This window comes from Arvicanthis niloticus, chromosome 2 (genome assembly GCF_011762505.2).
Source record: "Arvicanthis niloticus isolate mArvNil1 chromosome 2, mArvNil1.pat.X, whole genome shotgun sequence".
Lineage (NCBI taxonomy): Eukaryota > Metazoa > Chordata > Mammalia > Rodentia > Muridae > Arvicanthis > Arvicanthis niloticus.
Window position 1 is genome coordinate 103288658 of NC_047659.1, and position 24236 is coordinate 103312893.

The 24236-nt window shown below is 38.1% G+C and overlaps 1 protein-coding gene across 6 annotated transcripts in view; it reads right to left on the reverse strand.

Annotated features, from left to right (window-relative positions):
* Gpcpd1 (glycerophosphocholine phosphodiesterase 1) overlaps positions 1-23685 on the reverse strand; it is a 47301-nt gene extending 23616 nt beyond the window's left edge. For 2 of the 6 annotated variants that reach the window (XM_034494632.2, XM_076929793.1), the window contains exons 1-6: positions 23499-23648; positions 17746-17817; positions 12884-12980; positions 9679-9763; positions 3767-3842; positions 2076-2117 (exon numbers count right to left, since the gene is read on the reverse strand). In XM_034494632.2, coding sequence (XP_034350523.1) covers positions 2076-2117; positions 3767-3842; positions 9679-9763; positions 12884-12980; positions 17746-17794 — 349 coding nt within the window. In that variant the 5' untranslated portion in view covers positions 17795-17817; positions 23499-23648. Of the gene's footprint in view, positions 1-2075; positions 2118-3766; positions 3843-9678; positions 9764-12883; positions 12981-17745; positions 17821-23241; positions 23262-23498 lie in introns of those variants that run through there. The other 4 variants (XM_076929794.1, XM_076929795.1, XM_034494634.2 and 1 more) reach the window with 4 other exon arrangements.
* Positions 23686-24236: the final 551 nt, after the last annotated feature.

A 24236-nucleotide genomic window follows, 5' to 3' on the forward strand; every position in this document is an offset into this window, starting at 1 on the left:
TTTCCATTCCAGCACTCAGGAAGCAGAGACAGGAGGATCTCTGAGTTTGATTGAAACTGGCTTGAGTGACAGACACATACACACACACACAGAGTAAAGAGAAAGGGAGGGAGAGAGGGAGGGGAGGGGAGGGGAGGGGAGGGGAGGGGAGGGGAGGGGAGGAGAGGAGAGGAGAGGAGAGGAGAGGAGAGGAGGAGAGGAGGAGAGGAGGAGAGGAGGAGAGGAGGAGAGGAGAGGAGGAGAGGAGAGGGAGAGGAGAGAGAACAAAACTAGGGGTGGGACCACTATTGAAGATCTGAGAAGACCCAAACTGGGTCAGTTCTGACTCTCACACTAATATGTGCCACCATAACAAACAGTGTAGTAACATGCTGTTAACACTGCTTAACTTGAAGTTACCTGCTATTAAAGGAAATAGATTTTCATAAATATCCGGAAGAGCTTAAAAAAGCTGCAATTTAATCCCAGCACTTGGGAGGCAGAGGCAGGCAGATTTCTGAGTTCGAGGCCAGCCTGGTCTACAGAGTGAGTTCCAGGACAGCCAGGGCTACACAGAGAAACCCTGTCTCGAAAAAAATCAAAAAAAAAAAAAAAAAGCTACTCTTGAGGTGTATTTTAAGATGTCTTACAAATCATCAATTTCCAAAATATCATTTAATACAATCAAAGAAATGCTTTATAACACTAAAATCTAAAGTTAATTTAATAATGGAAGTGAAAAAGATAGACAAAGCCAAAAATGCTACAATTTATAACCATAAAAGTAATTAACATGACAGATAATGTCATGCATTACAGCTGAAGGCATTCTCTGGGGGCTGGAGAGGGTTTCTGCTTTTACACACAACTGCCTGTAATTCCAACATTGCCACCCTTTTCTGGCCTCTGTGAACACCTGCACTCAGATGCACTAATACACACACACACACACACACACACACACACACACACACACAGTTAAAAATAAAATACTCTTAACTGGGAGTGGTGGTACAGAGGAAAGCATAGCTCTGAGTACAGCGAGCAAAGCTACATAGTAAAACTGTTTCAAAAAACTAGAAATAAAAATCAAAAAAAAAAAAAAAAACCCCAAAAAAATTCTCTATAAAGTAAAAAAAAAAAAAAAAAAAAAAAAAAAGCATAACTGCTATCTTTTGTAAATAATACAAGACTTTAAATTAAGCATTAAGGCCATTCAAGCATTTTTAGACTATGTTGTTTTATAATATAATACTTCCTATGAAATAATAAAGGTTCGATTCTGTTTCAAATACTGCTATAGCATATACACTGCCTCTGTGTTTAATGCATATAGCAAATGCTCGCCAGAACATTCTTGCCAAGAAAGCACACTCGTCACCAGCAACTCATCTCTGATTCTGAGTCAAACCAAAGGCACTTCTACCCGGTCCCACTTCTGACTCTCAGGTACAGCACCCAGGATGAGACAAGGCAGCACAGTAGTCTGATGGACTCAGAGACATCCAACCACCAAAGAAAGTTTAAATTCAGAGGATAAAGTACTTACCAGAGCAGAAAGGTATAAAAAAATTTAAGCATATTTTTAAAAATTAGTTTTTGAAGAGTCAGCCAGAATTTCTAGAACATCCTGGCTGTCTGGATTTATTGTAAACACATTACCTAAACATACAAAATATACAAATTTGGCCTACAAGCAACATTTAGCTCTTTAAATGTTTAGAACCATTATATTTCAGGATAATAGTGTTTAAAAAGAAATGGTATGCTAACATTTTCATACTAATAATATATAATTTAAAAATATTTGTACCTAAGTACTGGTAGAATACCATTATTCAAAACATATAGACCATGTGTAATCAAATCAGAGTGACTAGCATATTCACCTTCTCTACCAGCTATATGTCTTTATAATTATGCAAACTCAAAAATCTGGAAATGACCAAACACTAAATACAAAATTCTGAAACTATGATTTAACAAAATATACTTGTCTCATCTTCAATGTTGCACTGTGTTATCTCTGTGTTATAGTTTTCCAATGAGATGTTAACAGGTTAAGCATATTAAATGTTTTCAAACTTCTCACTTACTGTGTATTCCAAATTGTCCATCGTCAATAATGATTTCACTTTCTAGGATTTAAGGAAAATAAAAAGCCTAGTTAAAAACTTATGATGTGTACAAGATGAATGAGCAATTGAGAATTTCAGTACTGCTTAAATGACACATCTATAACATAAAGCAGCCTAAAGTGAGTAAGCATGTTTACTGTGGCTCTATATAAAGTATCTCCTTTCAGGAGACTAGCAAGCAGTGTTGATCCTACAGACCTGAGTGCCTGCTCACATGTGACACAAGGTCCTGAAAGGTGCCCGAGAGACTGGACAAAGCTCAGCACCCACCAGACATGAGCCTAATGAGCTGTTGGCCATGAGATCCTTGCTTATGTCTCAAACCAACAGTCTTGGCACAATTAAAATGCTTATTTTTTAGGTGGTGCACTTCCAGAATTTCCTCAAACCCCAACAATCTTAAAGCCAACCAAAAGCTTTATAAACAGCATAAACTGTGCATAGAGAGCTGTGGAGAACTACCAAAATAAGTACTAACACAGCCCCTCACAATGTTAAGATCATGGAAAAAAGATGCAAAGCTGTATCTAGCAAAACATGAAATATGTTTCCTTAGGGCTCATGCCAGCTTACTTTAAGCAAGCCTGAAATATCTGTCAAAATAAATGAAGTGTTTCCTAAAGATTGTCCAGAGACTGCACATTTTCTGCACGTTTACATCACCTTCCCCAAAGCAGCACATTAATTTCTACAAGAGAAATAAAATCATTCTACTTCTCACAATGCCAAAATATACTTAATTTCAAGATGCATCCAAATGCATACTGTTTTAAATTTTCTCTGACTTCAATGAGACTATTGTAATTCTAAAGATGCTGCCATAAAAACTATCAAAAACATACAGAAAGAAAACCCAATGGAAGATGAAATGAGACATCTATAAACAACATGTGTTCTTTAAAGAGGGCAAAACAGAAACTCCCACCATTAGTTCCTAATCTAAACTACAAAACCCACAATCTCAATTTTGATTTTCTGTAGGAACTAAAACATGCACTTCTCAGGCTAATTCAATTCACAAATACAAGTGAGTAGTTTCATAGATATGTGAAATGGGTTTCAGCATAGAAAAGTGAACTAAAAAACACTTGTATGAAGAGAAATGCCATTTTTTTTGTCACAGAAAATTGAATTAAAAGCAAAAAGACAAAACAAAAAGACTTCTGATATAAATAATAGCAGAGCCAAAAAGGAATTTAAATGAATTAGAAGAATGTATGTCAACTAAAACAAAGAAATGTAAATTCATTTGTTTAAGTATTTACTAGTATTTTAAAAAAAATATGATAACTTTATTAGAATTCAAAGCTAAACTTTTAAGAGATTGTTTTGGATCAATTATTTCTTAAAATGCTCTCTAAAGAAATCTAATGAAGCCATGACTCCTCAGACAAGAATGTTATTACCTTCCAACTCCAGAGTGAAATAAATCTTATAATAATCTAAAAACCCCCAAACAAAAATAAGTAGACAAGCATTTCTAATAGTTTATAAATAAAGGCTATAAAACTATTCAGTTTTGAACTAAGGATCCATGACATGCTAAGTGCAATCTAGAGTTCTGTCAGTGCACTATGTCCCTAAGCTCCAGTGCAGCACATTAGTAACTTTATGCATATGCCTCAAACAGACGCAGTTAATGCCCATACCTAAAGGGGTTATTGATCGTGGTTGTAGATGAGTCTCCCACTTGTGAACTATGACTTGACATGGACCACCGATAGTCTGCAATTTAAAAGTTAAACGTCTGCAATAATTTCTTATATCTTATTTTCTACCCATGATTCCATTAGATGTTTGTGGCCTATGTCTTACACTAAATGAGACCAAGAAACAAGAAATTCATCTTGCTAGTTATTCAGTATTATATGTCCCAAATCAGGCATGTACCCAGGTCACAAAACATGATGAAATACTACTACTACTACAAAAAAAGTTAAAGGCAATAAATTTTAAAAAAAGATGAACTGACACACAAAACTCTCTTAAAGCCATTTGCAAATTTATCCATAATACTTTGTTGGTTTGGGTTTTTTTTTTTAAAGAAAATTTAAAATTTTGCACCAATACTAATTCTACTGTAAATTAAAATTAACGCCAATCATACTTTCTTTGTTATGTCAAAGGGGTGTATCTAAGTATTTCCCTGCTCTACTAGGAAAAGCTGCATGTTTAGAAGACAGTCTAACCTGGCCTATGAGGGCAGGGGTAGCAAGAGCAAGTACCTCAGGATCACTTAGTACACATTACTACAGGAAGCCAGAGGTACAACCAAGTCCTCTACTTTGCTTAGGAATACAAAGTCTACTACATTTCTCATAGTACAATAATAAACCATGTTTGCAAAGAACACAAGAAATCCTAGAAGAATACATACACGAACAGTTTAGTTTGAAAAATAAATGATTGTGATAAAAGGGAAAATAAATTAATATCAAATTTGAGTTTTATGCTTTCAAGCTGAAAAAAAATCATAGTATAACAATTCCTAATATTTTTCTCAGTAAGAAAATGTGCTGTGGCTGACACACAGTTTAACCAGAATGAGCCAACAGCAAAGACGCTCTGAGCAAACTCAAGGCAGAGTCAAGAAACTTACACTTAAATTTATGTGCCAAAATAAAACTACAACCTTAAAGGATAGAATCATTTTTATATATTCTCTGATAATTTTAGCAAAATACAGTTTTGCTAAAAGGCAGTTTCAGGATGATCACTACCAACATAAACCTTTGAACCTTTAGAATATAAACTTCTCTGCATCATACTCCTTTAGATAGCTCTTCCACTGATGATTTAATTTGATAAATGTACCAAATGGTAAGCATCCAACAAAACAGGAATATCATTATTAAACACATAATTCTAGCACTTAAAGCAAACAACTTAAATTATTTCCTCAAATTTATAAACAGTTAAAAACTACAATAGCACTGGAGGTTTATTCAAATCACTAACACTGGATAAGAAATGGATAAGAAATGTTCTTTCTCAACACATCCTTGCTGTTATAATAGTCATCTTAAAATATGCTGAATATAATTTCTAATACACTAAAATTACATTTATTTCTGCATCACATTTTAAACCATTTTTGGGGGATTGTGGGTATGTGCGTATACATGCAAAAACAGAGACACACTTCCACCTATCACTTAAGCTTCAAAGTAATGTATACATTAAAAATAGGCAATAAGCACAGACTGGAAGATCTAAGCCTTTTTCACATTCACTCCACCTTTCCCTCACACTCTTTCCTTCAAAGATGGTTTGGACTTATGTTCTTAACAGAAGTCAATAATTAAACGTGAACTAAAGCATGCCGTTTACAAGGATAAAAACTAGAGGGAGAAAAGGATGTTTTGTTTTGTTTTAGAGAATAACTACAGTAATGACTACAGTATCTATAAAACCTAAGAATAGCCTTGTCAATTATATATTTCATAGGAAAACTATTTTAGTAATAATTTTAATACCTTGACTTCACCAATTTTAGCAACAAACTCATTACTTACACAATAAAACTGCACAGACTTGACTAGTGAGGAATAGTCAAAGGACAAGTTTAGTAAGATGATTTCTGTCTACAAGCACTCTCACTGTAGAGAATTATATTAGGCCGGTACACAAACTGTTAGAGTGTAAAAAGCAAACAGCACACCTTCAGCCCCAGCACTCAGCAGCCAGAGGCAGGTGGATCTCTGAGTCGGGCCAGCCTGGTGTACACAGCAAGTTCCATACCAGTCAAGGCTACAAGGTAAGACCCCTGTCTCAAAAACAAACAAAAACAAAAGCCCTAATTTATAAATACATTGATTTTTCTAAGCTCTTGACTATGGCTTTTACATTAGAAAAAGTAATTTTCAAATTTCACTGATGTGCTTAAAAAATAAGGCTGGAATATTTTAAAATTTAAAATCTCAGTGATGATTCAAAAACCTATAATACTTTATGCCAATATGCTAATCTAGTATGCTAAATAAAATTCATTCTTTAAAATTTTGAGAAAGAACAGTTCCATTCTGCAAATGATGTGCTAAATTTAAACTTTTGGAATAAAGTGAATGGTTATCTTTATAGAAAAGATAACATTTTATTAACAGTTAATACCTACAGTTACATCATAATATTTAATTATATTACTATGGAAATATCTCTAGACATGTATTACTAACAAAAATATTTACAGTTTATTTATTACCTTCTTTTTAAAAAATATTTTTAATTATGTGCAGGTATGTCTGCATGTGGGCATGTCCCACAGATGTCCTTGAAGGCCAGAGGTATCAGATCCCTTGAAGTTGTTCCCATAGTTGTGAGCCACCCAATGTGAGTTCTGGGAGTAAACGTCAGTGCCCTTAACCACTGAGCAATCTCTCTAACCCCCCTTGTTGCTTTCTTAAATGCTTGGATACCACTCAGCTATACCAACAATAACATGTACATGTGTCTTTAATATACCAGCAAGCAAAATTGTGAGTCAGGTAAAGGCACTGCTTGCAAACAAACTAATTTTTACTTACTGATTCCTTTATCCCACAATTTAGAAGACAACCTGCATGTACGAGAACAGTATTTTTTTTTTTAACTTTACAATACCAAACTCATTATTTAACAACATTTCTAGTAAGTCCAATAAGGAAATGGGTCAGCCTGACATGATTCAAATAAAGGAAGATGGATCTTATGCAAAGCATTTGGCATCCAGAATATTATTGTATAAAGAAGCTACTCTACAAAGTAACAGCCTATGCTATTATAAAAATGAAAAATTATCTCATACCTGACTCACTTGTTAAAGCATTTAAAAAATAAGAAATGAAGGACAAATGAGATTTAATAATGAATTATGAGTATTAAGTATTAGCATTATAAAAAAGTATGATGGTATTTTCACAAAAAAATTCTCAAAAATTATATTCAAAAATTAGGTAACATTTCAGTCTGAAAAAAAATCGTTAATTTCTTAAATTTAAATTTTAATTCCTCAACAAAGTAGTTTAAGACTGGACAGATAGCTCCCCAGTGGCTGCTGGAGACACTGCTGGAGACACTGGCTGCTTTCCTAAGGGACTCGAGGTTCAGTTTCTAGCATCCACTCATTAGCTCACAGCCAACCATAACTCCAGTCCCAACTGTGATTGATGCCCTCTAGTCTGTCCTCTGGTGCTACCAGGCACACACACAAGGTGCATAGACATACAGACACACAGGCAAAATACTCATAAATGAAATAAATAAATCTTTTATTTCAAGCCTATTTAGTGAAGTTGTGAAATCAATGGACTCTGTATGGACACACACTGTTCTAGTCTAGGAATGTTCATCAACTTTGTTTACTATATTTAAATAAAGTGAACAATTGCTACCTGTAAAACTATTAAAATGAAGCAAACTAACATTTTATTCTAACTTTACAAGTTCTAAAACAAACCTGCAGCTTTGAGAAACCAAGAAAAGGGGAGGAGGGGCTCACAATGTGCTCCCTTCCCTGTGTTCTACAGATTGACAATGTTGCTAGGTATAGACATTGCCAAGTTCTTCATTCTCCTGTAAATAACCTATAGGTAACTCCATTTAAACTCTGGTGTTTTACACACACACACACACACACACGGGGGAGGGAGGGAGAGGGAGAGGGAGAGGGAGAGGGAGAGGGAGAGGGGGAGAGGGAGAGAGAGAGAGAGAGAGAGAGAGAGAGAGAGAGAGGGAGAGAGGGAGAGAGAGGGAGAGAGGGAGAGAGAGAAAGAATAGAAAAACTGAGAAAAAGAACTTTACAACTCTACCAAACTAAAAAAAAAAAAAAAAAAAAAAACATGTCAAGGAGAAGCAAAGTATGGAAAAAACATGAATTGTGACCCTGTATTTACTACAATAAAATGTAGCTGCCTAGCTAGACCTCCACAATTCCTGTCTAGTGACCCACTCATGGCCCACCTCTGCTTTCCTATCAAGTCTAATATTCATAAGACATGGATTCCACTCATTTGTGTACTTTCATGATTCAAGATTCCTTGTGTGTGTCTACCATTTTTTGGCAATACACTCTTAAGACAAAGTTTCATCATAATTATAATAAAAAAATGTTTCATTTTAAAAGCACCACCAACTTTTAGAAGTGTCACTTTAAGCTGGCACAAGGGGAAAAAATGTAGCCATGTGTGGGGTTTTATGTAGCTATTAACTCTAATCCATGAAAAACATACTTACCAGGGCAGCCCCTGCATCACACGGTACATGTGTACACGATACAGAGCAAGCACCTACTTGAAGAAACACACTCACCAACATATACTGTAAACTTTTGCAAGTATTAGAAGGGAAAATTCTGTTACTGTCTGGCAGGTGTCCTGCCAATTTTCCAAAAGGAATCAGTGGACTGACTTGTTGCTTTTGGTTATATATTCTATGAAAATAACACTATAGGTTGGTTTACTGTGGCCTGTGTTGACAATAGTTTTATATAACTATGCCCAAAGGACTTACTGACGTTTACTGTCCAGATCCCCTTTTCCAAATAAAATTTAACTTCCCATTACACAAAGTTTTTATATACCAGGACTCAGACTTCTAACGACATGATTGATTTGTTTATCCACACATTGTTCAATTTGAACTGGAAGACCTGACCATGAGGTACAACTGCTAGACCAATTAAACAGGTGTTCTTTGTTGCTAGTCTATTGTCAAGATAAGCCATCACAATGATCACCCATAATGTAATTTAAGTTCAATTACTGAATATTTACATAATATTCTTATAATAAAAACCATAATAGGTGCAAAAGACAGCTGGAGTGGATTTGATGGAGAAATGAGGTAGCAGTAGTTGCTACTATTTTTCATATGTAAAAAAAAGTATTCTAGAATTGTCAAAGAAAATAAAATTTCTCAAAGGTCTAGTCCATATTTTGTTTCCCACACATGCACAAATGAGGCACAGGTAAAAATCTGAAGGGAGAGAGTCTTTTCATTAAATAAATTGATGTCTGTAAGCTAAGGAAACAAGTTAACATTTTCCTTCTCTGAAAATGAAATCAATCCTAACATAAGCTGTGGACAGGCAGACTGAGGACTGATAGATTGCTCAAAGTTTTCACAGACCCTGCCTGATCAGCAGCGTCTATGGGAAGTTTCAAGAGGAGTCACTCTTTTTTTGGTAAGCATTCAATAATGCAGCCACTAAAGGATAGAAGACTGCCATGAAAAAAAAATTTTAAACTAATATACTTCTCTAAATGTATCTGTACCACATAATAAAAACAAATTTTAAAACCCTATAATTAGTAACTAGTTTACAAAGTTATAGAAAATGTACACATTGGATAACACTGGTTAAGACATTGTAGCACATACTATTTATTAATCTCTCAAAAATCCCATGACAATGTCTGTGAACTAGGTACTTACCTGGTTCTTTTTTTCTTTTTTGTACTAAAATGTTATTAAGAAATCTATTCCTTATTTGACCAAAACATACTCATTTTCTAATGTTTTCAAACTTAAATTTATTACTATGGAAAGTCCTGCAGAAATACAAAAATATATAAAGAAAACATACCTTTGGTTCTAAAAAGCAGCCTCTGAAGTAGCGGTACTTCACTGACACTCCTCTATTGAGAGCAATCACTGCTTTCCACAACACACTGAGGGGTGGGGACAAAAAAAAAAGAAAGAAAAAGGAATACATCAGTATCAAAGTAAAATGTATGAAGGACTCTACCCATGACTTAACTCCAGGCTTGCCCAGTAGGCAGTGGGAATGCAGCAATTAGCCCATCCTCAAAGACTTTGTTTTCCTGTGTGGATGGACAAATATATATGCAAGCCACATACACTAATGGGGTGGAGCAGGTCAAATTACAAATTTGAGGAAGCTTTAGAGTAGAATACCCAGTGAAAAAACTATGAGCTGACTTAAAGGATGAAAAGGAACCAGATACACATATCACTACGTGAACTCTAAAACACTCAAAGCAATACAAGAGTGAATACTGTCAATCTTCTTGTCTTCTAACTTACTCAGAGATGCTTCATGTTACTACAAAGTTTTTGAATAAGTGCCACCTTTATTGACATCTTTTCATTCTGTCCTAACCACTTAGCTGTGAAGATTAGAAAATCTTCAAGGCCTGGATCCATGAGCTTTGCTCAAGATTACAGCGAACTGCATGCACCTTTATCTGTCTTTTCCTTGTCCAGTGCACTAGCAACAAACTTATACTGAGCTTAATGCTGCCAGTTGTAGCAGGATACTTATTCTGCTACATTGTATTCGCAGTGGAGCTCAGTGATTAGGCAGTAGAGGAGAAGGTGGAGCTGGGAGAGAAAAAAAAGGGGAGGGGAGAAATAGAGGAAGGGAAGGAGAAGGAGGCTATCAGCCATGGAGAACCATGGATGGGTCAAAAGTTGTTCTGGGTAGCAATTTCTATGAAAAGGTTAGATATTGGGTAACAACTCTAACTGTGTGGGCATCTTGTTGATTGAGCATTTCTAAATATATAAATCCTTTAAATAATCATTAAGCTTTAAGAGTCTCATTTCTACTGGGCACTTCGAGAATAGCGGGTATTGTCTGGGGTTCAGCTTTGTGGATGCAGCATGGTGGATTGGCAAAGCTATCCCCATGCTGGCATCTCGTGGATGCCAGGGCCTGGGCATCTAGCTAGCCAGAGCCCTGGTCACAGCCAAGGAGCAGCGGGAACATGGTGGCTGTCCGGGAACAAGCTGGACCAGGCACTGTTTTCTAAATATCACCCCTACAGCTAGTGACTACATTTCTCTTTGTAGCTTAGAAATCAAAGTGCATGTTCTACTCATTAATATCACATACTTCTAGAAAGTGGTTTTGCTAAGCATGGCAGCATACACTTATGATACTGATTAAGAGTTTAATATCATAAATTTGTAAACTCAAGAACAAAGTGGGCCTTGACTATAGTGTGAGTTCAATGAGTAAGTTAGCTAAGATCCAGTCTCAAAATACTGTCCACTGGGTGCTGGGATTTGAACTTAGGTCTGTGAGAGCAGATGTGCTAAGCTGGAGAATGAGGTAGGGACAGGCATATCTCTGTGAGTTTAAGGCCAGCCTGGCCTATATAGCAAGTTCCAAGCCAGCCAGAGGTACATAGTGAGATCCTGTCTAGTTACTAAATAAGCAGACAAATAAATAGAATTTTAGAAGAAGCTAGCAAAATGGCTAATAAAAACAATTTAGCCGGGTGGTAGTGGTGCCCTTAATCCATTCAGGATGCAGAGGCAGGTGATCTATCTCTAAGTTTGAAGCCAGCCTGGTCTATATGATGAATTCCAGGACAGCCAGGCCTACACAGAGAAATCCCCTCTCGAAAAATCAAAAAGAAAAGAAAAAAGAAAAAAAACACTTCCCACCAAGCCAGATAACCTAAATTCAATCTACAAGACTCACATGGTAGAGAACTACTCCCAAAGTTGTCTACACATGCCATGGCATGGGAAAGCTCATACATATACATGAAAAATAGTAAGAACATAAACAAACACAACTTAAAAAGAAAAACTAGAGAGTGAAAAGAAGGAAAGGTAAAGAAAAGAGCTAAGTAGTAGAACATTCCTCTAGCATGAACAAAAGCTAAAAGTTCAATCCCCAGTACGTCCCCAAAAGAAAAATAACTTCTTACGCACATGTGCACATATGCCTAAAATCCTAGTACTCAGAAGGCTGAAGCAAGAGGGTCAAGTTCAAGACCAGCCTCAAAGTAATAATAATAATATTTATTACAAATGGCAGGATGCATGTTTAACATGTATGTGTATGAAGGCCTGGATTTGAACACACACACACATACAGAAAATAACAGTGGACTGAGACATCTAGAGATAATACCTAGACTTTATTTTACAGGCGGCCAGTCTGCTACTGTGAAACACTGTGGTAAAGCTCATGTGGTGGCACAGGCCTGTCCTAATAACTGAAGAAGCTAAGACGGGTCTCAAATTCAGGGCTCATTTGGTTGTGTATGTAACTCAGTGGTTTAATTCTTGCTTAGTGTGTGTGATATGGTAGGTTCAATTCTGTTCATCTAAAACAGGGTGGGGGTCCTTCAGAGAAGGTGAGTCTTTGGCATGGCTCAGTGAGTAAAGCAGTTTGCTGCCAAACTGCTTATCTGAGTTCTATTTCCAGGACCCAGATGGTAGGAGAGAACTTACTCCTGCAACTTGTTCTTTTACACACACACACACCAGTAGCATACAAACAAATACATACATATATATGTATCATATAATACACACATACACATACCATAAAAAATGTAATAAGCCGGGCGGTGGTGGCGAATCCCACCACATCCCATTTGTCTCCTCCCTCGTCTCATGGGGAAAAAAAAAAGTTTAAGCCGGGCGTGGTGGCGCACGCCTTTAATCCCAGCACTTGGGAGGCAGAGGCAGGCAGATTTCTGAGTTCCAGGACAGCCGGGTCTACAGAGTGAGTTCCAGGACAGCCAGGGCTATACAGAGAAACCCTGTCTCGAAAACCGCCCCCCCCCCCCCAAAGTAATAAAAGGGAGATGAGAATGGCAAGAGTCACAAGATGTCAAGAATTTTGAATGGAAGTTATAAGGAACACCACCACCCCCAACTTTATAAAGTGATTTTACTTTTTAAAAACTGTATACTTCACAATTTCCATAAAAATAAAGCTAAGAGAAACTATATACATAATATCTCAGCAGCCCCTAGGTTTGTAATGTCACAATTACTCTGTAACCTGGCGTGTCTGCACTCACCTTTCTCCTGTCTCGTTCTCATTAAGAAGAGTCACAGCATTCTGAGGATTCCAGTTTCCCAAGGCATCACAGCTTCCACATATTGCAAAGACCTCTCCTAAAGAAACCAGCTGTTAGGCTTTCCCAAACAAAGAAACTTCCCAAGTTTAGGAAGCAAGAAGAGCAGATGCAGTTGTCTTCAGAGTCTCCTTGAGTTAAGAAAAAGGAGACTCAGGCAGACTTTTGACTCACGGCTATTCTGCCATTCTATAACCTGATAAGTTAATTGGACTTACCTCTCCATACCAGAGGCAGCAAAATAAGCTTTTACCTATTCAACTATTTATTAAGTAAAAAGCATTCAAGAAACAAAGTGATCGGGTATGATCTCTTCAAAGGAGCTTCCAATTTCAAGAAATTTCAAGAATTTCAAGAATTTCAAGAAACACCAAAGAGATGGTTTGTTTTTGGTTTTTTGTTTATTTTATTATTTTATTTTTTATAGGCAGGCTCTTACTACATAGCTCTGGCTAACCTGGCACTATGCAAACCAGGCTGACTTTGAATTTATAGCGATGCATCTGTTTCTACCTCCTGAATACTAACATTGGACTACTAAGACATACTAAGAATTTTAGAGAAATAGTAATAGTTTGTTGGGGGTCTCCTACAACCTGCCGATGCTTATCTCCCTTCCCATCTAGCCATGGGTATCGATCACTTCCCCTTTACTCCCTAAAACTGAGTGTCTTCCTGTCTGCAAAGATAGCTACTCTGATATCATCAGCGGCTACCTTAAACTGCCTGCTTACAGTTCTCTCAAAGAGTAGAGCATGGGGGCAGTGGAAGCATGAGAACTGCCTGTAGCATGTACAAAGCCTTGATTCTATTCCCTACTACCTGTATCTAATCCAGCAGAAATAAAAGAATATGAGGGTAGATTATTGAATCTACTCTTCAATAGTTATTGCTATTTTCAAGTACCATTATTTTTATTTACATTGATATGGATTACTGTACCACAGTAATCCACAGGTTTAAGATTTTCACTGGTATAATGTTTGTATATGGATATAAAATTTAAGACTAATTTTGTTACAACATAATGTATGTTTCAGCTTCTGTATAGGTATTATCCATATGCAATTCATTTAAAATTACAAGGTTTATTCCCAGTCCTTTTAATAGCTGCTATTGCAAACTATTAGGGATGGTTAAGAAATGCAAGTTAATGGTCAGTAAAATCACCATCATGTCAGATACTAGGCTGGATTATCACAAAAATATACATCCTGGGCTGAACAGATACTAAGTAACTGGAGGCAGACAACATCTGCTTTTTCAGATATGCTATGAATAGATAGATGGTCTTCAAAACCTTAGAGATTAACAAAATACAGCATTTAAACACTTTTTTATTATTAATTTAAGGCTTTTCTACACTGAGACATGTCAGCCCCTGGCAGCACCCCATTGGGTGCTTGGAAGAAGATGATAAATATCGAATGACCTGCAATTAGAGATGGTGTCATTTGTGGTAAGCTAGCCACTAGACAAAGAAAATGTCCTAATGCAGACAAAATGCTGTGCAAAAAGGAAAAACAGACACAGGGAAGTTGACTGACGAGATCTGCCAAGACAGGGTAAACAAGTCCTTCATAATTCCTGCTTCATAAAAGGTCTGTCAGATTATTATGGGACAGAAGGCTGAAGATGATGTTCTCATGTTTTAGAGAATACTGGAGACTAAAGGCAGTCAATTGTCTCTGTCATTTCTATAGTTTTTGGAAGCTGTATATCTACATTTCCTGCATACTCAGGTAATATTTATTCAGTCTCAGGTATCTGATGGTGTTGAAGACTAGATAGCCAGTCTTATTAGAAGCTTAAGTTGTTTAGGGTTTAGGAAGATGCTTTTAAAGTCCAAGAAGATGTTTTTAGAATGGTAATACAAATTAGAATAAAAAAATTAGACATAAAACTCTGAACACCATGGCTGGAATATTAGAATACTTTCTCCTGAGTTGCCAAATACAAGCAAACTGAACTTTTTGAATGTAATTCTTACCTAATAATTTCCATTATTTCTTTTTTTTGTTTGTTTGTTTGTTTTGTTTTTTGTTTTTTGTTTTTTGTTTTTTGTTTTTTGTTTTTTGTTTTTCGAGACAGGGTTTCTCTGTGTAGTCCTGGCTGTCCTGGAACTCACTCTGTAGACCAGGCTGGCCTCCAACTCAGAAATCTGCCTGCCTCTGCCTCCCAAGTGCTGGGATTAAATGCGTGCATCACCACCACCCGGCCCATCAATTATTTCTTAATTGTTCCTATTGTATGTTATATATTTTAAGAGAAAAAGCCTTTTTATTTAGAAAAAGGGGGGATTGTTGAGGTGTGGTCTGTTGCTTCATATTGTAATGCTAAATTCTGTACCCTAAGGTCTAGTTGCCTATGAGTGAATTCTCATGTTTACCAGCTTTTGTTGTGTTCCTTAATTTAAAACTATTCATTAATATCTATAGCCTGTAGAAGAGAAGTAGACGAGCTTCAGACCTTTGGTTCCTAGGCTTGGGGTCTGATGAGAGACCACTGGAAGGAGAAGAGAGGAAGAAAGAAGACACCATGGGGTATGTGCAATATGAGAATATGGTCATGAGGACTGGCCAGTTGGAGTAGGAGAAGCAGCCCAGTGGGAACATGGCAAGTTATATCTAAGGGTTATTGACAGGGAAATAGACAAAATAGTATAGTGGGCTGATATCCGTCTAGCTCTAGTGCTATTAAGGCTAGTTATAAATATAATATAATATAAATATAATACAAATTATATTTATATTAGATTTATATAAATATATTCTATTTAATAAATATAAATACATATTATATTTATTTATGTAAATATAAATTATATTATATAATATAAACATAATAGTTTTGTGTCTTTTATTTGGGAATGGAATGATCAAAGGTGATGTAGAAACCCAATTAATTTTTACTACAACACTTGGGGAATATATGAGACCCTGTCCCAAAAAAAGAATACAATATAGTCTGTAGTTTCTCCAGAAGGCTATGTATAAGACTGAAGTGTGCAGTGAGAAGCTACACATCAGCTAATGGGCAATCATCATCTGAAGAATTCTACCTAGAGTAAAGCTGTACTAGGTTTTCTGGCTGAACATAAAGCATGTGCACAAACACACACAGTCAACTGCTGTGGTGGTTGCTACAACAAACATGTTAGCTATACAGAATGAGTCAATCATTTACTCTATTCCTCATCTGTACCAAGCTCTGCACTAGGTTCAAGACATGATCATGTTTTCATAAAGCTTAGCAACTGTCACAGGGAAAATTACTCAAGTAATTTAAAAATCTCTAGAAGACCTACAAAAACAGTGCCAGAACCTGAGGAAATTTCTCAGAGGTCCTCCCACAGTCCTCACCTTGATAATGGTGAGTTAAAGGGCACAGATCCAGGCAAAGGAAAACAAGATTTGGAAAAAAAAAGAAACTTCTCAAAAGAGGAAATGGGGAGAGGAGCAGCAGATCCAAGGAACTGAAAGGCAGACAGTATAAGCAGAGCAGAACAAACGCAGAACAAACAGCAAGACTCACACCTAGATGTGCTGGTGTTTGATATGATACCTTACACCAATTATCTCATGGGACTTTAATAGGCGACAGAAAAATAAAGCTAAAAGAAAATTCCCAAGTAGCAAATAAGTCAATTTTAGTCAAATATTTCACCTTTTTACAGTAGAATAATTTCCCCTTGACATGCAAACAAAATACCCATCCCTATCTGTGCAAAAAGTTCAGTTTTCTTAACAGCAATAAAAGATACCATAAGGGGTGGGTATACTCTTGAATTTGCTATGTTCTAGGTATGTGTCTGACAGGCAAGACCAACAAGGCAATTTCATCTAAATTTTTCATTTGAAAATTGGGCCCAAGAGGGAGTGTGGATGAACCAACACATGTACATAGGTGTGGACCAGCACATCCTTGGACTAGAAAATAAAGTATCAGGCTTTCAGTTGCTATAGCTGGTAGTACTGGTATCAGAATTTAAAATGAGTAGAGGATTTCTGAGGTTGAAAGAGTCTCAGGCTAGCCAGGAATACAAAGTAAGGCCCTGTCTTTAAAAAGGGATAGACAAGATAACATTTAAAAAGGCAAGGTCTTTGTGGCATTTTGGAAAGAGAAGGCAAATGCAGGACTGCACCAAATTGGTGTGATCTGTGTTGTTTGGCAGAAAACAATTCAGGCTGCTGGATTCTTTTATGTGGATGCCTATAAGAGCATAGGTATCACCTGAAAAGTACACTAATGGACAATGCTTAGAATCCCAAAAAGGACATTCTTGGGGCAGATATGATTTTTGCCGGGATAAGAAGTGAGAAGGTGCTGGGCAGTGGTGGCACACGCCTTTAATCCCAGCACTTGGGAGGCAGAGGCAGGCAGATTTCTGAGTTAGAAGCCAGCCTGGTCTACAGAGTGAGTTCCAGGACAGCCAGGGCTACACAGAGAAACCCTGTCTCGAAACAAAACAAAACAAAAACAAAACAAAACAAAAAAACAAAAAGAAGGGAGAAGGTTCTGGAGAGATGGCTCAAGTTAAGAGCACTGAATGTTCTTCAGAGGTCCCAGCTTACTCCAGGCATCTACACATTAGCTCGCAACAATCTTAAGGAGATCCAGATTATCTAATATCCTCTTCTGAACTCTACAGGAGTTAGATACACAGACAAGAAGGCAGACAAAGCACCCATACACATTGGGGGGCGGGGGGTTGTGGAGCTTTTCAAATGATTAATTTTAAAAACCATCTGGCAAAGAAAAATGTCTACGTAACTTTAAAGAATATTTTTAAAGTAAAGCTTTACCTGGTAAAAGAGTTCCTCTTATTTCAAAAGTGACCTGAGAAGGTGTCATTCTGGTGAATTATTTTAGGATTTCTGCTAGGAAAGAAAAGAAAATTTTTTATTAGCTGTATAAAAAAATAAGTTATTTTAGCATCAGTACACAACGGAGTTAAGAGTGTAGTTCACTAATAGTGCTAACACACACAACACCCTGGGTTCAACCCTAGCACCACATAAAAGGCACTACAGAACAGAAGTTCAACTTATCCATACTATATGGAGAGTTGGAAAGGAACTTGCAATGCCTAAGTCGCTGTCTTAACAGAAAGCAAATGAATGCAATGAGAGAGGGCAACCGCACTTGCCACCAAGCCTGATGACCCAAGTTCAATCCCCAGGTCTACAGTAAAGCATAAAAACAAAACAAACAAAAACGAAACCACAATTCCTAAAAGTTGTTCTCTGACCTGTGTTCTCCATATACATAAACCTAAATACATTTTTAAAAATTTCACTGGTTTGGGTGGTAGTGGCTCATGTCTTTAAGGGCAGCACTTAGGAGGCTGAGACAGCCTGGTCTACAAAGCAAGTTCCAAGAGAGCCAGGACTACAAAGAGAAATCTTGTCTCAAAACAAACAATTTAATTGCTGCATACTTATAATCCCAGCTCTCAGAAAGCAGAGGTAGAAGGATCCCCGAGTTCCAGGACAGCCAGGACTACATAGAGACCTTGTCTCAAACAAACAAAAGATAGTTAATGACTCTGCAATCTGTTATATTTTTCAATTTTTAAAATAATTTTCCTTTGAAAATTTCAAATGTTTATACAACTTGATCATATCTACACCACTACTCCAACTCCTCCTAGTGCCTTTCCTCCCAACTATGGCTCCCTCCAGCTTAAAAAAAAAAAAAAAAAAAAAGTAACATGGATAATAAAAAGGTTCAAAATTGAAGAAAAAAAAAAGATATAACCAAAACATTCAAGTAGCCATTTCAAACTCCTTATATACAATTGATTGCATTAAGTATCTAAGTATTAAGTATTAAGTATTAAGACTCATGGTTTTGTTACACCAAAAATCCAAGAATGTATGAACCAGAAATATTGCAAAGCAAATGGTCCAAACTTTTTATTTTAGGGAGTCAAAATTCTCTTGGCACATACTTTCTCTTCTGATAAGCAGCTGTGCTAAGTCAACATATCTTTCTTAGCCAGGCCCAGGTTAGGGTGAAAGGAAAAGAAAACCCCACAGACAGAAAAAGCTCAAGGAGACAACAGAAAAAGCAACAGGAACCTTTCAGCTCAACTACAGAAATTAGCTTTGTTTAGCAACAAGGTTGAAAATCTATTTCTAATATACAATGTAACTGGCTAGCCACACAAATCCTCTCCCAAAATTAAGTCTTTTCAGATTTTTTTTATAGGACCAGCAAATTAGAGTTCTTTAAATTTAGTCTCAACCACAAACTATTACAAAAAAAAAAAAAAAAGAAAAAAAGAAAAACTTGATCAGATGTTATTGTGGCCACAGCATTCTTTCTAGTCATCAAGATCATCCAAAATCACAGCTGTTCTGGCTTCTAATCTCTTCTGACATAACAAAGGAAAACATTCTTCTCACTTTACAGATTTTATTTTCAGAAATATGCACTTCTAACACTGAGGTCCTTTGCCTTTTTTATTCATATTTTCTAATTTGTCTTGCCCACCTCCAGACAAGCATGTTTACCATGACCTACCTTAAATGACTAACAGGCAGGAAATTACTTTTAAAATACATATGCACAGACACATAACTACTCAAATGATTACCCAAAAATACCTGTGCAGGAATGTCCAGGTCTCTAAACGAATACCAATCACACTTCAGCATCATGATCCTTAGTTTACCAGCTACATTTCGTTTTATTTATGAATAGGGATGTTTCTAGAATCTAGTAGGCAGAGGCCAATGGTACTGCTAACATCACATGGTGACTGAGCAGCCCTCCATAAATAATAGGTCTGAGGTTCAACAACCTGATCTATAACACCTAGAGAGGGCATGTAAGTAATCAAGAGTCTATGCTTAATATCTCCAAACTATAGATCTATTATCACATTTATATCAATTAGAAGATATAATGCTGAAATGTTATTTTATAAATGTGTAAAATGCTGTAAGTTATTTTATAAATGTACAGTATCATATATATATGTAAAATAAGATTAATAATGTCATATAATGTAGTTGGACAAATATTGTATTTGACAACTCTACTGTTTTTGGTAAAAACTCCAAAACTATAATGGAAAAAAACTTGTTCATGAGCAAAATAATTTAAGATACCTTATTTGATTTTCTGTGTCTAAGAGTAAACAAGACCTATTCATGTGCATACATCCTATGCTTGTGCTAGAAGTGTTAAAAAAATCTTACAGAACACTTGTAGATTAGCCTGCTATCTGAATACTTCAATAGTTCTTTAATAGCTGACAAAATCTTGAGTATAACCCTGAGCATACAAGCACTTTTTTTTTTTTTTTTTTTTTTTTTGGTTTCTAGAGACAGGGTTTCTCTGTGTAGCCCTGGCTGTCCTGGAACTCACTCTGTAGACCAGGCTGGCCTCGAACTCAGAAATCCGCCTGCCTCTGCCTCCCAAGTGCTGGGATTAAAGGCATGCGCCACCACTGCCTGGCTACAAGCACTTTTAATAAGCAAAATGGTTCGTTGAGATGCTGCAACCTTCCATTTAACAGATCCAAATTATAAGTCCTAAATCTAACAACAACAAAAAAAAGCTTTAAAGAATTAATTTAATTTTTGTTTTGTCTTTTGAGACAGGGTTTCTCTTTGTAGCCCTGGCTCAATCTATAGACTAGGCTAGTCTCAAACTAACAGAGATCTGCCTGCCTGGGCCTCTGGGATTAGAGGTGCCCACCATCACTATCAGCATACTGAATTAATTTTAAGAGACAGATTAAACCCATAACTCAGCAACACGACTAAATAACCAACTTCAATTTCTCTTTGGGTTTTAAGAGAAAAGAGGAAAGGAGGAGGGGGCAAGGAAGGAAGGACCAAAGTATACATCTGAAGGTCACAGGGCAACTTGCAAGAGTTGGTTCTCTCCTACCATGGATGGTCCTGGGAATCAAATGTAGGCCCTCAGCAGTGAGGCCCTCAGGCTTTTCAGCAAGCTTTGTCTTCTGCTGATGAGTCCAAGCAGACTGTCAATCTTACACTGTAATCTGAACTTTCACCCAGTGTTTACAATTGTAAACTAAGGGCAATTTCATCTATGAGACTTCAGAGTTGGTATTTAACTAACTACTCATCAACTGGCTATAACCAATTCCATCGATGTGAGCGAAGTCACATGTAATTATTCCCATGTATTCAAACAGTGAGTACAAAATTTATCTCTAGACATCTACAGCATTAGACCACCAGGAACAGTCTGGATATTTAATTAAAGGGGAAATAGCCAAATTTCCAATCTCTATAATTGTGAGATAGCTATGACAACTCTGCAGTGAACAGCTGCAGCAGGGGGTGCACTACACAGAGACACACATAGAAACACATAAAAGCCCAGGAGAAAAATACCATCATCCACTTGAATTGTCAAAAGTCAGCAATCTAGTTCAGTTCCCACCCCTCAAAAGTGTAGTGCAGGCACAAGAAAAAGCCTGGGAAGCCGCTGCACTGGCAGCTTACTTGACCATGGACAGAGGCCAAAATTTTGGTGCAGGACTGAAGCACATAGCTTTGGCACCTCAGTGACTCCTAACAGCAGTGACAGTGCTTTAGAAAGCACCTGCTCTACTGAGAATCTCAAGGTTTACACATCTACCTTTATTTCTTCTACTAAACAAACAAAAATATCCCAACTTGAATGAAGGAGGTCTTTCAGATACACATAAAAGATAGGAGTAAAAAATGCTAGTCACTGCATACCCAGCTGAGACAGATAGCCAGCTCACCTATCACCTTACTACATACTACGAGTTTGTTGTTTTGACTTTGGTAATTTTTTCCAATGCAACCTCCAATTTGTACTGTCTAAAGATATATCTACACAGCACTTTCAGCTGAATTTGAGCAGTTAATTTAACTTAATTTGCTTACTTATGTTTGAGGCTCGATCTTGCATCAACACACTGGCTGGCTTTGAATTCACTGATCTGTCTCCACCTAAGTGCCTGAGTAAAAAGGAAGGGTGTGCACTGCTACCTGTGGCTGGCCCATTTGAACCTTAGTAACAGACTCAAGGAGTTTTTAGATGCCACCCACCATAACTTACTGACATCAGACCTTTTCACAGTTCCTCCTAGCAAAATAAAATTTATTCTTTTTTGCTGAATGTTTTCAACAGTGGACCTAGCTAGTTTATCAGCTTGGAAAACATACTGGAGATTTAAGCTAAGCAAAGGTACAGGAACATTTAGTTTACAGCTGAACTGAAGGTGGGTATTTTTAGCTAAAGCATGTATTTCTGGCCAAAAAGAACATCTGTGTTTTCCTTTAAAACTTTTCAAAGAAGAAAAAAAAAATGCTGTTTCCAATTCTCTTCTCTCTTCCCTATATTGTATAGCTTTGATCCTCAGAATATCCCATAATCAAGAAACAGGTTAAGTGGCCACACTGATGTCTGTCCATGTTGGTGGGGCATCATTACGGCCCCATTTCTCAGACCTCCATATACTTTCAGCCAGTATTTTAATCAAACATATGCAGACAAGAATGGGTTTTTCATTAAGCAAGAGCTAACTTTTTCAGCTTTAGACATGCAGTGGGCTTTTTCCAAATGCTTTTCATTTCATGTTGATATTATTTTCATATGTATTTATTGCACAATTTTATTATATAAAATAATTGACTCACCCACCAACTTTTAGTACACACCAAATATTACTCAGTTTTCTTCTGAGTTTACCAATTAATTCTCTGGATGCACATTTCCTGCATCTTTCTTTGCAAATTTAAATTTTGTTTAGAACACTGATTTCACCTAGTATTTAAGTCGTTGCATGAGGTTTCCCAGTTTTATTTTGTGCTGTTTGTTTCTAGAACATTGAGCAATTGGGGTTGGGGGGTTGACAGCTTGTATTTATTTTTTTCCTTACTGTGTTAGAAATGTAACAGGCAGCAGCTTGGAGGGCAGAGTTAAGTGGGCAGGAGCCCTAGAGCCGCAGGGCACAGGACTAGGGGTGGGGGACACTAGACCCAACCATGCTGTCTGCATAGTCAGAGAATCCCTGGAAACCCGCAAACTCCCGGCTTTCCCCCACCCCCTCGCGCTTCTGGCCGGACCCGGCAGATGAAGCAGCACGGGACAGCCACTGCCTCCAAGCCGGCGACCCCATGAGGACCGCAACCCTAAAACGTCACCGAGGGCACCGACAAGGAGCTACACAGCAGCCCTAGGTTCTCCCCACCCGACTGTACCGTCACCCAGAGTTTCTTTCGTGGGCACTAATTTTTAGGCACTTTGGGGACATAAGCAGCTGTCAAAACGGCGCGAGTCACCAGTGCCGGCGCGAGGTGACTGAGGGGGCGCCGAGGAAGGGAGGCACGGAGGGCTTCGGCTCCAGCTCCGCCGTTTTCTTTGTTCCCCTGTTCTCCGCCCGGTATTTCCGTGGCTGTCCTGGGTCATGCCGCTCAGTGGGACCGCAGCCGCGCGTGGCAGCCGGGGCTCCAGCCGCGCCGCGGCTCCGGAACACCAGGCCGCCTGCCCGCCCGCCCGCCCCTCCGCGTGAGCGCCCGCCCGCACCGGCCCCCCTCACCTGCGGCTCCGCGCCGCGCCGAGAGCCTGGGCCGCGGCCGAGTAAGCCGAGCGTCCGCGCCTCGCCAGCGCTCCCTTAGGTGGCCCGTGGCAGCACGGAGCCCAGCTACAGCCGTCTCTCAAACCGGTTTCAGCTGCCCTAGACTAAACTGCCAGCCCTTCCCCGCGGGGCGGGGTCGAAGGGCGGCGGGGCGGGGCCTGACGTCACGCCCGGTCCGGTCCTGGCCAATCGGCGGCCGCGCGCCGAGGGCCGGCTGCGCATTCCTGGAAGGCCAGCCCAGAGACCTTGGGTGGACCAAGAGCTTTAGGCGGTCTCGTCGGGGTCAGCTGAGGTAGTACAGGTCAAGGTGGTTCACTTGTAATCCCAGTGTTGGGGAGGTTACCCTGGGCAAGTAGACCGTGAGTTCGAGGGCAGCCTGGGCTATAACATGAGCTCCTATCCCAAAAAAAGAAAGATGAGGGAGCCTGATGTTTTCTGGAAACTTGCTTTCGGTACAAAACAAACTAAATCCTTAAAACTAAAACAAGTGCCCCGGGATAGCTCAGTGGATAAAGGCATTGACCACCAAATTTGAAGACCTGAGTTCACCACCTGGAACCAACATGGTGGGAGAGACCAGACTCCCTTTGACTTCTAGAAGCCTGCTGTCACAAACCCCAAATAAATCAATAAATAAGTCCATAAATAAATAAATTAATTAAGCCAAAGAGACCCTCTCTATAGAGTTTTTCATTGCTT